Genomic DNA, 14279 nt, shown 5'->3' with positions numbered 1-14279 from the left:
TGGGTTGAAAATTATGCCCATTTTTAGTAGGGCAAACCAATTTCAATCTGTTGGATTCAGCCCATTAGTGTCTCTTTCCCGGAGGACTGGAGCAGATGAAGTAAGCTATGGCTGGTGCAATTGCGAGCAGAAGCCGATCAAAACCCTTCATTTCTCTGCAAAAGCACACTCTTTTCACGTCTAGAAACCCAAAGTTGCTGAAGCAATATGGTTATTGGCACAGAGCCACTGAGCATGAAAGAACATTATCATTTAAGATCATTGCACATTTAGGTTTATGTTCTCGTCTTAAACAGTTATATAGAAGATGATAAACTTCTTGTTAGCTTAAAGCAGCAGGTTCCGGCTCTGAAATGGCTGGATATTATGGAATCATGGGAGTCATTGTCAGCTGGCTCTATGCAACTCCTTCAAGGAACATCGATCTACATTTAACCAAAAAGTGCCTCGGGAACTCGCTGTTGCTCTTTGGGTATTTTGACTATTTTCTCTACGTCCCCGTCGTCCTGTTACTGTCCTTAAGTTGATAAACTTCAGTGACATATTTGGACTATAAGTTAAGTCACTAAATTTAATAATAGTGTTATAGCTATATTTACTTGGCCTTGATGTGCTTATAGATGATTACGAACCAACATTTAATTCATATGCATCCTCCTCCCTCACTGTTCGATTAGGTGATATGATTTCAGGTACACTACACTTGTTACAAAAGAATTGTTAGAAACTTTCGCCAAACAAACTATTTGATTCATGCGAGTTATCGTTTTGTTTCATTTTTTTTAACCATATCTTTTTGTTTCACTATCCCTCTCTCACGCATAAGTTACATGGATGATACATGTTCATGGATATTTCTAGGTGGATTGTAATGAATGTACCATTAAATCACCTATGATAAATGTAGTCGCTATTTTGAACCTTGTGTCTTACCATATAGTCCGTAGTTGAAACCCTTATTTGAGATAGCAAATTACAGTGTTTATGGAACTATATACAAGTGATCTGATAAAAGCACCCTTCTTCACGGTTCACCTGTCATTGTAGTTTTGATGCCTTCAGGTTCAAGACATTTCCAGGTTCAGTTTCTCAAGTAGATTGGCTTATTTTGAAACACCTCAACTTCCATCTGTAGTTAAACACCACATCTCTGCACCTAAACCTTAACTGTTTTCCTTGGAAGATCGAAAGATTTGGTTTCAAGCTCCAGGCAACAATTATTTATATTATATGATAACAACGCAACACGTACACTTCAAAACAACAAAAAACTACGATAGGGACCATGAGCCTCCACTTTGGTTCAAAATAAGTCTTCAGGTTCAGTTTTATGCAAATTAATTTTTTAAAAGTATATAGAAATAAAAGGATGATAACTTAAATTTTGAATTCAAATTTATAAAATTTCTTTATTTTAGAAAACATATAATCGAAGAGTATTAATTTTGGGCGTTGTGAGGTGCTTACCTTTCCCCGCGCATATCCTATTCTCGAAACCTTAAAAATGAATTTATGGTTAAACGTAGACTAATTTTGTCTTTTTAAACGATTTTTCTTAAAATTATTTTAAAATACATTTTTAGGTGTTCGATATGTCTAACCCAAAGGTCGATGGCGACTCCAAACTTGTTTTCGTAGCAAAACCCGAATTTTCTCAAAATTTTAGTCTAGTGGCGTTCCTGAGCTTAAGGACCATTCTGACAATGGTCACTTTCGTGTTTATTTAATTAAGATGTGGTCACTCCGAGTTAACTGTTGTTAACACGGTTAAATATTTTGATATCATCACTTATTTGGTCAATGTTATTTATATATTCACTCAGTTCAGTCATACTTTTAATATATTAAAATAAATTTAATCATATAATTAAATGATGTCACGTGTCACCATTCGGTTTGAGAACTAACTTTATTTTAATTTAATATATTTATTTCCATCAATCAAAGAGTGACATGTGTCTCCCTCTGGTTGAAAGAAAACAAAAGGAAGCAAATTGGGGTAAAAAAGATTCAAACCTTGGTCACTTAGGAAATTAATCATGTATCCAACCATTAATCAAAGATCATTGCTTGGTTTAAAGTAAACAACATGATGTATATATTTTGTATCTTAGTGCATAAATACTTAAATTCATAATTTTTATATATATTAACTTAAAATTATTTTTTTATATTAACTTATTTAATATATTTTATTATTTACTTAATTTTAAAATATTTTATTTTCATTTTCATTTAAAAATATATATTTTATGTTAAAATTTATTTATAAGTATGGCTAAATTGAGAGAATATGTAAATAAAAGAGGTCAAATGTGTGATTATACCAACTATCATGTCACACAGTCTGTTAATCGTTAACGACAATTAACCTGTGATGATCACATCTTAATTAAATAAAAACAAAAGTGATCATATCTTAATTAAATAAAAACGAAAGTGATCATATCTTACATTTTTAAATCAGTGACCAAAAGTGTATAAAACACAAGCATAAATGATCATTTGTATGGTTAATCCTAATTAAAAATGATTCCAAACAGATTTTATATTAGAATTATCTCAAATTATTAAAAACTTCGATTTGAAAAGACTAAACTGGGACTTAATTTAGATTTTATATTAGAATTATCTCAAATTATTAAAAACTTCGATTTGAAAAGACTAAACTGGGACTTAATTTTGAAAACCCAGTGCTCATTTGGACTAATTCGAAGGGGGTTTATGGCTTTAGGCCCAAAAGAAACACAATGGAAGAAGGGTTTTAGTCATTCCTTCCACTGCTCCAGAAACCCTTAGAACGAAAAAAAAAATAATCGAAAACATGGGCAAAGAAAGTGAGCTTTGGGACGACTCCGCTCTCATCGACGCCTTCGACAACGCCATGTCCAAATACAAGGTTTCCCCCCTCTCTTCTTTACCTCTAATTTTATTTGGGGTTTAGGGTTTTGTGTTGATGATATTTGTATTTTTGCTGCAGAAGATGCATGGAAAGAAAAAGAGCGAGGCCGACGTCTCTGTCTCTGTTCATCAGAGCGGTGATGAGGCAACCAAGTAAGCCTTTGTTTTTCTTTTCTTTATCATTTTCCTGTTTTTTACGGGTAATAATGTGTTATTTGCTTAAATGTAATTTTTTCTGCGGAATTTGCTGAAACTATTATTGAATGGAATATACTGTTATTATATTAGATTGCGGAATGACGTACTTTCTCTCGCTGATCGAATGTAATGTTAATCTAAAGCTCATCTTTTGGTAAATTTGTTTTCTTGCTGGCTCTTGAAGACACGGGGATGCAGGAGAGAACAACAATGCCAGAGTAATAACTGGGAAAGAAACGGAGAAGGCAAAGGATCTTGAACCGGTTAAAGACAATCACACTGTTAAGTTACAGACTCCGGAACCCTACGGCTATTCCGATTTGCAAGGTGCGCAAGACTATAACCAGTTACTCAGACAATATTATGAGGTTGAAGAGAAGAGGCAGACTATTCTGCTGCAGCTTCAGCAATATGGTAGTTGGGATTACCGATATTCGGCTGAGGGTTCTAGCACAGGTGCACAACGGGGTACCTCCTGTGTTTCTCAAGAATACCCCATTTCTACAAGTCAAGCTTCACAGTCCACTTCTGTCTGTTCGTGTTGCCCGTATGTATGTCAATCTTTGGTGACTCCATGCACATCATATCCTTGCTGTTCGTTAGATGGGATATCTGTTGGTAAAACAAGCACAGATCGAAATGGTTCAACGAGTCATGGAAACTTACCTGAGATCATAAACTCTGACATTGTTAAAACAGCTATGGGTGCTGCAGAAAGAGCAATATCATCTTTGACGAAAAAAGCTTCTATTAATTCAAATGTAAATGAAGGTAAATATGCTTTCCCAAGTGCCTAAAATGTTTGTCAGGCTTTTGTTTTGTTCTGTCAAGCGTATATTGTAACATGTTATTAGAAATGAAATGAAATGCTTATAAATTTAGCCCTAGTCGATTAGCGCACTGTGCCTTATTGTTGTATGATAATGTGAAGTTTTTGTTTAGCAAAATGTTCATGTGCTTATTCAATTTCTCATAAATTTATATTTGCATCGAGTGCAGAGAACAAGGAGAAGAAAGATGGTGAAGCGGAAACGAATCATGGTAATTGTGAAACCAACCTCACTGAACTTTTGAATGCCTGGTATTCTGCGGGTTTCTACACAGGAAAGTAAGTAATTCCACAATTCTACTTCTCTCAAATTGTCAGAAACTTCACTTTATTTTTTTCTTCCAATGATGATGTTGAATGAGCATCTGCAAAATTATATCTTCAGTCTGAGCCAGCCATTTGTCAATTCTAATGCTGACATGCTAGACACAAGCATGAAGCATACATACACTTGTTTGTTAAATTTGTTTAAATGGCTGTCCCTTTTTCCCATATGTATGGGGTAAAGGGAGGTAAGATAGTAGGCTGCCCCCAACACCAGGTTGAGAGCAGCTTCCGTAAGAGACCTTCGAATTATGAAATGTCCTTCGTGGGACTCGATCCCACGACCTCAAGGTTAAGAACCTTGTGCTCTACTAATTGAGAATCAGGTATAATTCACTAAGAATCAGGTATCGAGTCCGATGTAATCTCTTTGACGAAATTTATTAATTAGACTGTTGGATGTTGACTACTTTCTTTCATCGGAATATGCCATTGCACTGCCTTACTCAGATGTAACTGTAGTTTGTTAACTTCTGCTATTAATGAAAATGTTTGGAAGCGTGCCTTTAAACACATATACCAAACCAAATGATAGAGTTGTGTGTTGAGCTCTCTAATCATGGAAGTTTGACGGTGATATGCAGGTACCTTGTGGAGCAGAGTATTGCCGAGAAAAGGCAGTGATATGCATCCTTTTATGCAATGTGGAAACAAGTTGCTACAGGATATTAGTCATCCTACATCTTGCATTGGAATCCGTTTATCGAGTATGGTGAGAAAGGAATGTGAGAATGTATGGCCAATATACGGAATCTGGCCGATATTGTTAGATTTCGGATATTCCAACAAATTCAGAAGTTATCCGATTACGATTACGACTGCATATTTCAATTAACATTGCTCTGCTTATGATCTGGTTACTTTGTAGACTTCGGATTGTACTGCTTATGTGTTGCTTGTTGTACTCTGGTAGATTTTTTCAGCATTGTTCAAAGTACTAGGAAAGCCATCAGAATTATCATCCATTTTTGTTGATTTGTGTTGAAGAGGGACATATAAGAGGATTGAATATAGGAAGGGTCTAAATTATTTTACATCAAAGAATAAGGATTTATTAAATATTTAAATTTAAAAATTGGGAGGAAAAAATCTTAATTAATATTTAAATTATAAAGCACTTAAAATGCAATTATTAAAAAAATCATTATTTAAGAGTTATACATATTTCAATAAGAATATTATATATCACCTTTCATTAGTAGCTAATACTGTATTCAAACCTTTAATTCTTTACTAGATTATAACTGAATTTTAATGGTCGAAATTTACTAAGGTAATGATATGCAGTAGGACTAGTAGACGGTTGAATATCCTTTTTCTCTTTCACGAATCGATTAATGGAGTACATATTAGGCTTATTCCAAACTAAAACGTTTTTATGTATATGTGTTTAAACTATTTTTTGAATAATCTCTGTGTTTAATATTATTATTTTAGGTGTTTGTACTGTCAACAATGTTAATTTCTTTCGATAAGTGACACGTAATATAATTTAGAATTTTAAAAAACTTTTTTTAAAATTAAAAAAAAATAAAATTATATTTTTTGGAAAAAAGAAAATTTGAAATAACCCTAAAACTATAAAAATCTTCATTTTTACCTTTAAAACTACGTCACCCTTCGTCGACGACAAACCTCTATTCTATCTCACCTCTCCCCGTGACCAAAACCTCTATGAATCGTGATCGATCTACAATGAATTGATGTTTTATACCCCGCAAATTCTAGGATGAAAATCATGATTCCATGCGATTCTGACGTCTAATTGATGGCAACTACAACGACGTATGACTAAGAGGATAGGAGGGATCACATTGCGGCTGTGGTCGTGGTCAGAAAGGGCAACAGTGGCGGGTTAAGTTAGAATTTGGGGATTTTAGAGATTTGGGAGTATTTTGTAATTCAAGAGATATTAGAGTTTTTTTATATAAATATAATAATTTTTTAAAAATAAATTTCAATATTATCAAATTGTGACATGTATCATTCAACGGAGAAAATTTATATAATTAATGATATGAGTACTTAAAGTGATAACGTTTGTGACGTTAGGTCCCGAGATCATTTTAAAAATTATTTAGACACCTATTTGAAAAATGTTATAATTTGAACACTTGTTTTTTTATCTAAGCCTATATATTAAATAAAATTAGAAGAATGAATGGTCGAGATTGGATCTCACGGTTGATTGAGTATATTTATTGACTATGCGAGGTGATTCGATGTTGTCAGTAGTTTGGCAATTGGGAATTTAGGGCAAAAATGGCGAGAGAAAAATCCAGCAAGGACAACGCTCAAGCTCTCTTCCATTCTCTTCGTTCTGCTTACGCTGCCACTCCCGTCAATCTCAAGGTATCTCTCGTCCTTTTTCTCCTTTCCCTTTCACACTCAATTACTTTTTCTAATTACCTTTTTTTTCTTTCTTTTTTGGTGTGGTGGTGGTGGTTTTCTAAGTACAGATCATTGATCTATATGTGGGTTTCGCAGTCTTCACCGCTCTGATACAGGTACTTTCATTCATCTTCAGAAATCGGTTTCCTTTCCTTGATCTACTGAGATACATGGATTTGTTCTTGCGGGATTTATAATTATATCCTTTCGCATTATATTTCATCCATTGTAGTAGCAGTCTTCCATGAAATGCACGTAATAAGTAGATAATCAGAATAAGAAATTAGAAATGCTAGTGTTTATTGAATGAATTAGAGTTTGATAATATCATGCCAAACATTTTGAAATTCCATGAAATCAGCTTTCAATAGAATGTAAAACATTTGACGACTGTTTAATTGTTGGGGTAAGGTCGTGTATTTTACAACCCCAGCTTTTCTTTGAGTGGTTCTATCTCAATGCATTTAGATTTTTTCATCATATTTGAATTGGGCGATTCCTTACTCTTGGCTTCCATTGAGGATCCACAGGTGGTTTACATGGCTACTGTGGGATCATTTCCTTTCAATTCATTTCTTTCTGGAGTACTTTCTTGTGTTGGGACTGCTGTTCTTGCTGGTAAGCACACTTTACTTTGTCACTCTTTGCAAGAAAAAAAAAACCGTCTAACACCATTTTGGTTCCGATTGGATGTAGTTTGTCTTCGTATTCAAGTGAACAAAGAAAACAAAGAATTCAAGGTAAGCTTTTTCAAATTCTGTCTTACATTCCAGTAGGCAGGGGAAGAAAATCATGTCATCTTAATATCCATCGGATTTCAAATTGTGGAGTTCAATTCAACCCCATGGAATAACTTTTTTTTCCTTTGAAGTTGTTTTCCATCACCCAAAGGTTGAGTTGTGGGACTGGGAACAGGGTTTATTCATGCATGTATATAGCAGTGAACATTCGATTGCTTGTTAAATCCCAACTTGATAATACGCTTGTAACAATTGCAGGATCTACCACCTGAGCGAGCTTTTGCAGATTTTGTACTTTGCAACTTGGTTCTCCATTTAGTGATCATGAATTTCCTTGGATAAAATCGTATCTCCAGGTTTGCTGGGCTGCTGTTTTCTCGGTTTATGGTGGTGATTTGTGATTATAAAAGGAAATGAAATTCATAGGTTATCATTTTGCTTTTGTGCATGGTACACACCTAATCCAAAATTGTAGTAAGATTTTTTATTTTATGGGAAACAGAAGATTTTGGAGTATCGATTTGCTCATTCTGATTCCTTTCCGTCACAGACTTTCATATAAGGCAAATTAGATTTGGTAAGAAAAGGCGTTTTCCAATGGTAAGGCTGCCCATAACAGCTATGCATCAGTACAAATGGGTATTTTGCATGTTTTAGCCATCTGCAACCCATTCTTGAAAGGTAGAGATTTGTGCAAAGGAATTCATCGAGTGGTATTAGTGATAAAAGTAAATATTATTCTTTCCGAAAGATCTGGTTAAGAAAAGTTTTGAATAAATATTATATTGTAATCACTCCAAATTATTCAAAAATGAGAGAGAGAGAAGATTCGTGCAAAGAATCAAGGAACGGTCCCAGTGGAGAAGGGAATACTGCTCTTCATAGGTGATTTGGCTTAGAGTAGTTTTAGCTGCACTTGTGTGCGAGTTCAGTCAAATTTGAAATTGAATATAGATGCTATCTTATAATCATATTAGAATTTAGAATGATAAATTAAAGAGAGATTCGTGCAAATGTGATGGATACCCTTCTTACTAAGGGCTTAATGAGAATGTTAACAGCTACAGTTGTGAAGAAACTCCATTGCTAAATAACAAAGAGAAGCTACACACATATAATATGCATATGTAAGTATGTGTGTGTGTTTTTGGTGGGGGGGGGGGACATTTGATGTAGTTTATAAGATGCAGCTCACATGCTGAATATATTTTTGTATTTGGTTTTTATTGTTTGTTGTGCAAAGGGGTAAAGATATCCAGCACTTTCACTTTTCTTAAAAACCTAACAAACGAAGCACGAAAATGCTTTCGTTTCACTCTTTTTATGTTTGTTTTCAATGTGGATTATATTTATAATATACATGCACGAGGCTTTGTATCATCTCACGTCGATAAATGCCCACATTTGCTTATATATATATATATATGCACACACACGCCAAGTTTAGATCTTTTAGTTTTATATCATTTTATGATAATTGGATGAGGAAAAATCAAATACCGATATGAACTCTCTTTTTTTCATGAATATCTTCTCATTTTCTATTTTAATCTTAACATTGATTTCTATCCATCCAACGATTCTAAAAATGTAGAACTTTTAATTTTTCACTATATATATTTAACCCTATATATAGGGATATGATCCAATTACATGTGTAAAATCTTTTAGTTTTTACACTTTTTTATGACATTTGGATGAGATAAATTAAATATTGATATTAATAGTATAAATCGTAAAGATATTCATTGAAAAAAAATAATGAATGATTCTCAACCACCTTCAATTTTCTTCAATTTAATGGTGCTAAAATATAAACTAAAATAGTTTTATACAATGCAATTGAATCCTAACATAGATTTATGGCTTGAGTGCTTCAAGTATGCATTAAAATGTTCCACTTTCTTGGAAATCAAACCTGATTTATGATGGCTGTTTTACAGTTGTTCAAAGCTTGCATTTAGGGCACGCAACTAATTATTATTTAGCGTTAGATTTTTTACAGTTTCTAAATAGCTGAATTTAATGTTATATTAAACTTCTCACCCATTCAATTTTTTAACAAATTCCAATTTGATCTTAATCTTAATTAGAAATAAGGGAAAAGGATTTCAGGGAAATGACGCGAAGTGTTCTAAATTTAGATCTAATGACTTAAAAAATAGAGATAAAAAGATGAGTAATTTGATTATCTAATTAAATATGTTTGCTTTTCATCCGTTTAATTTGTTGATACGACATGATGTTATTGTGAATAAACGATGTTTTCTTTATACAATAATATTTTTAAAATGAATGGTTATGATATTTATTCATGAAACATTATGAAGTAAGTTGTAGTCCTTGAAAGAAAAGGTTATAGTCATGAATTGCTAACTGTTCTTGTTACTCTTCCAACTAATTATTTTCTTCCCCACAACTTCTACTAATTGTTACTCCACCAACTCCTCTCTCTCTCTCTCTTTTTGTTTTATTTAATTTTAGTTAAATGATTATCATTATTCCTTCTTTTCATCCGTCTGATTTAAAGAAGATTTAATTCGTATGATGTATTAATTTTGGGTAAAATCTTGTTAGTTAAATTTTACTTCTTTTAATCTCTACAATAAACATTTATTGAGATGTCATGATTTGATTACATGAGTTTTTGTCTTTGCTTGATGTTATTGGAATTCAATATTGCCTTAAATTTGATTTTATTGGAAATTTGTGAAGTTACAGATGATAACTTGTGATTTTGGCATGTTAATTGGGAAATGCTTAAGGAAAAACATCGAATAAGTAATGGGGAATTTGATTAGTGTTTTAAATAGTTTATATTAATTTCTCATTGTTCATTAGATTTTGTTATTTATTTGGACGTTTCAACTAGTTTTCTATGCATGACCCTGAGTTCTGGAAATTGCACTTAAAAAACAAAGTTTTGCATTTTTTTTTATTTTTCTAGAATCATGGGCGATCTAGTGGGCATGAAACCGAACATGAAAGAGTTGAAGTGCAATCCGATCAACATCATCTAGAAGGTCTAGTCAGAAGTTGCTTGAAGAAAGAAGATTCAACTGCAAATTCGAATTTAAATTTGGGATTTATCTTTATTTTTAAGATTTAATTTCAAGAATTATCTTTTAAGATTTTTAATGTTGTTTTAGGATTTTTCAGGAGACTATAAATATCCATTGAGGCTGTCGAAACGATTTTTTCTTAGGTGTGAGAAAAGGGTGAGATTTTGAAAACCACATTAATTTTTTAGTTTACCTCTTTCAATTGATTTTTAATTTAAAAATAAATGCGATTTAAAAGACCTCTTGTTTCGAAAAATTTTGGATTTTCTTTATGATCAAAAAATACGGTTCAAAGAGTCGCCACCAATCTTTGATTAGGGTGTGATTGGGCACCCAAAAATGCTTTGTCATTTTAAATAAAAATTAATTTTAATTAAAACAACAAATTGAGGTATGCGTTACCAAAATCCGAGTTCGGGAGTCGGTTACGTGTGGGGAAGGATTAGCACCCCCACAACGCCCTAAATCGGTACCTAATAATTAACGTCCTTGCGTGTTGAACAAATCCGAATTCAATTTGATTTTGATCCCATAAAATAAAATGTAAATTTAAAACATTCAAAAGCACTCAAATAAATTAAATTAAAATTACCAAGTCATTTTAGAAAGATAAAGGATGTTCGATTATTTACAAATATCGAGACCAGATCTTAAAGATATAACAACCTTTTCTCGATATATTTAAATAAACGAACATTTCTTTTTCTCTCATTCCCAAATTTTAGGGTGATGGATCAATTTTTAGGTTTCACTTTCGGGATACACTTTTATTTTTAAAATAAAAGCGGACCTCAAATCAGTTTATGACTGCCACTTCAACAATTTTAAATTAAAAGGGTATACCCTTAGTCCGATTATGTAATAGGTCGAGTTATGCAATAAGGTATCATGCAATTATGCAAATGATGTCATGTAAAGACAAAATAACTAAAATATGCCAGCACTCAAACAAACTTCTAATCTTATAGATAAAAAAAGAAATAAAATTCATATGTATTACGACACAACATACATTAGAATGAAACAATATATACAATAAACATGCTATTAATAACTCGATTTCAAATTCAAAATTACCGTGAAGGACCATAATAAAATAAAATTAAACTAAGCATGCAAAGTAAGAATAACAACTAACTTAAAAACAAATCTAAGAAGGGACTATGTTAAAATAAATTTAAATTTAAAGAATTAATTTAAAAAAAAGTCTAAATTATGACTAAATTAAATCTATGGACGAAAATAAAAATATTAACATAATTACATACCAAACGTAAAATACAAGATATTAACTTGAATAAATAATGGGGTCAAATAGTAACTTTTTAAAGTATGAGCCAGAATCCAATCATTGCAAAATTCAATTAACACACACAAAATGGACTAAAATCGAACATGCAAAACTGAAGACGAATATGCAAACAAGAGAAAATAAATACCCTAGCATTTAGGACTAAAATCAAATGTGCTAAAAGTTAAAGACCAATTACGAAAATACTCGGCTTCAGGACTAAAATGGAAATCAACAGCATACGCAGTGACCTTAAAATAATTAGCCCTAATAACTAACTAAAACCTACTTTAAACTAAACCTAATCCTACACTCATATTAAACCTAACCCTCAGCCGTTTCACTCATCTTCTCTATATCTCTCCTTCTTCTTCCCACGCTCGCACATTGCCCAAACCAGAAAAGGAAATCTACCGGCTCCATCTCTCGGCCACCACGTCTTGGTGGCTCTACTCCGTTCGTACCCAGTATAACTCCAAAGTTCAACGCCCACTTAAACTCGGCACTAGACCAAACTCGATCCTATCTCTCTCTTCCCATGAACGCTTCAAGTTCTTCACACCGGCCACCGCTCGCCGATGACCACTCTCCATTAACACGGTCTCTACTCTGACCACTCAAAACAGAGATCAACTATAATCATCTCAATCCCGACGACACGAACGAATGGTCTCTAAGACTAAGGGTAAGTATCTCTTTACTTCTTCTTTGTTTGGTTAGAACATGTGTTAATAATAAATGAAAATATTACTGAAATATGAAATGGTTGAATACCTGTCGAAGAATATTCCCTTGTATGCTCTGTATATCAAAATGGAAACCTTGTTTACTTTCCGAGATTGCTTTGTTCTTCCTTCTTGCTCTATTGTGTGAAATAAAAAATAAAATAAAACGGTTCTGGTTTCGTAATAGTATTAATTGCTTCAGAAATTTGTTTTTTATTTGTTGAAAAATAGATGTAGAAGGAATCGTTTTTTTCCTCTGATTACAAGATGGTCTCTTTCCCCCCCCTTTCTTTTCTATGATGCCCTTTTCTATATCCCTCTCGATTGATAGTTTTTAGTGGTTAAAAAACCCCCCTCAAAACTGACCATTTCCTCCATTTACAGTTTTTGATAACTCACAATACCCCCACTCTCTACAAACCGTTCCTCTAGTTTTTTCTGGTTTCTTAACTTCCCAGACAAATTAAGCATCTACAGCTGCCCCTCTTTGTTCATTGTCGTGTAACGAGAATAGAGCAATGATCAAAAGATGATCGAATTTGTCTGGTCATGAGAACTTCAAAAGATTAAACCACTCAATATTATGTCGGGATAAGAGACTGAAATCTTCAATGACGAGTCTGCTCCGTATTCCTTCAGGAAGTATAGACGAACAATCTTCGTAAAATGTGTCTGCTCTCTATTCATTCAGAGAGTATAAGACTTGAACAATCTTCAACAAACGTGTCTGCTCCCTATTCGTTCAGGGAGTATAAGACTCGAATAATCTTCAATAAACGTGTCTGCCCCCTATTCGTTCAGGGATTATAAGACTTGAACAATCTTCAACAAACGTGTCTGCTCCCTATTCGTTCAGGGAGTATAAGACTCAAACAATCTTCAACAAACGTGTCTGCTCCCTATTCGTTCAGGGAGTATAAGACTCGAATAATCTTCAACAAACGTGTCTGCCCCCTATTCGTTCAGGGAGTATAAGACTCGAATAATCTTCAACAAACGTGTCTGCCCCCTATTCGTTCAGGGAGTATAAGACTCGAATAATCTTCAACAAACGGGTCCGCTCTCTATTCCTTCAGAGAGTATAGAACTCGAACAATCTTCAACAAACTTGTCCGCTCCCTATTCCTTCAGAGAGTATAGGACTCAATCTCCAACGAACTTGTCCGCTCCCTATTCCTTCAGAGAGTATAGGACTCAATCTTCAACAAACTTGTCCGCTCCCTATTCCTTCAGAGAGTATAGGACTCAATCTTCAACGAACTTGTTCGCTCCCTATTCCTTCAGAGAGTAGGACTCAATCTTCAACGAACTTGTCCGCTCCCTATTCCTTCAGAGAGTATAGGACTCAATCTTCAACGAACTTGTCCGCTCCCTATTCCTTCAGAGAGTATAGGACTCAATCTTCAACAAACGAGTTTGCTTCACTACTCTTTCGTGAAGGCTTATAGATTTAATTATTTTGAAGGTCAAACTGAAAGCCATTGGATATTTGAATCTGCTTTGACTCAATTTTCGTCTGAACAACATTCTTGTCAAAATCTCAAGACCAGTTATCTTCATCTCGATGCTTCAAACTCTTCAATCTTCAACATTATTGGGAAACCTGCAAATGCTTAAGTCATCATGCAATTATGAGTGCCATGATCTATTCATGCCTAAATGTATGCAAATATGCAATTTGATGCACTTTCTCTTCGAAGGAACTCTATCTCCTTTGATCTCGATGGAACTCGGCTTCATCTTGGGCACAGAACGTTTGACCAGTTCACCCCAGTTGACAATCTCAATTCCATATCTCTTCGCTTAACATGACCCTGA

The 14279-nt window shown here is 33.7% G+C and overlaps 2 protein-coding genes across 3 annotated transcripts; both read left to right on the top strand.

The window, feature by feature from the left end:
- The first annotated feature begins 2786 nt into the window (after positions 1 to 2786).
- LOC120173030 lies at positions 2787 to 5157 on the top strand. Of its 2 annotated transcripts, none has more exons than XM_039180329.1 (5): positions 2787 to 2899; positions 2984 to 3054; positions 3284 to 3870; positions 4099 to 4207; positions 4837 to 5157. In XM_039180329.1, the coding sequence occupies exons 1-5, from the start codon at positions 2825 to 2827 to the stop codon at positions 4874 to 4876; spliced, it is 882 nt and encodes a 293-aa protein (XP_039036260.1). In that variant the 5' UTR covers positions 2787 to 2824; the 3' UTR covers positions 4877 to 5157. The 2 variants fall into 2 exon arrangements, with proteins under 2 accessions (XP_039036260.1, XP_039036259.1); XM_039180328.1 differs by having other exon boundaries at positions 2981 to 3054; positions 4837 to 5144.
- Positions 5158 to 6465: 1308 nt separating this feature from the next.
- Positions 6466 to 7825, top strand: LOC120173033 (dolichyl-diphosphooligosaccharide--protein glycosyltransferase subunit DAD1-like). The gene is made up of 5 exons (XM_039180330.1): positions 6466 to 6604; positions 6712 to 6759; positions 7174 to 7261; positions 7340 to 7383; positions 7642 to 7825. Exons 1-5 carry the CDS (start codon positions 6515 to 6517, stop codon positions 7723 to 7725), a joined length of 354 nt encoding a protein of 117 aa, XP_039036261.1. The 5' UTR covers positions 6466 to 6514; the 3' UTR covers positions 7726 to 7825.
- Positions 7826 to 14279: the final 6454 nt, after the last annotated feature.

The sequence above is a fragment of the Hibiscus syriacus genome, unplaced genomic scaffold (assembly GCF_006381635.1).
Source record: "Hibiscus syriacus cultivar Baekdansim isolate YM2019G1 unplaced genomic scaffold, ASM638163v2 tig00111941_pilon, whole genome shotgun sequence".
NCBI lineage: Eukaryota > Viridiplantae > Streptophyta > Magnoliopsida > Malvales > Malvaceae > Hibiscus > Hibiscus syriacus.
Note: the sequence above shows the minus strand (reverse complement) of the source record. Positions and strands in the feature narration are given on the sequence as shown.

Excerpts from the sequence above, each read along its gene's own strand:
- LOC120173033 (XM_039180330.1), top strand. The coding sequence starts at position 6,515 with ATGGCGAGAGAAAAATCCAGCAAGGACAACGCTCAAGCTCTCTTCCAT. Across the intron at positions 6,760-7,173 it reads TCTTCACCGCTCTGATACAG|GTGGTTTACATGGCTACTGT; the intron begins GTACTTTCATTC and ends GAGGATCCACAG. Across the intron at positions 7,262-7,339 it reads TGGGACTGCTGTTCTTGCTG|TTTGTCTTCGTATTCAAGTG; the intron begins GTAAGCACACTT and ends GATTGGATGTAG.
- LOC120173030 (XM_039180328.1), top strand. The coding sequence starts at position 2,825 with ATGGGCAAAGAAAGTGAGCTTTGGGACGACTCCGCTCTCATCGACGCC. Across the intron at positions 2,900-2,980 it reads ACGCCATGTCCAAATACAAG|AAGATGCATGGAAAGAAAAA; the intron begins GTTTCCCCCCTC and ends TTTTTGCTGCAG. Across the intron at positions 3,055-3,283 it reads AGCGGTGATGAGGCAACCAA|ACACGGGGATGCAGGAGAGA; the intron begins GTAAGCCTTTGT and ends TGGCTCTTGAAG.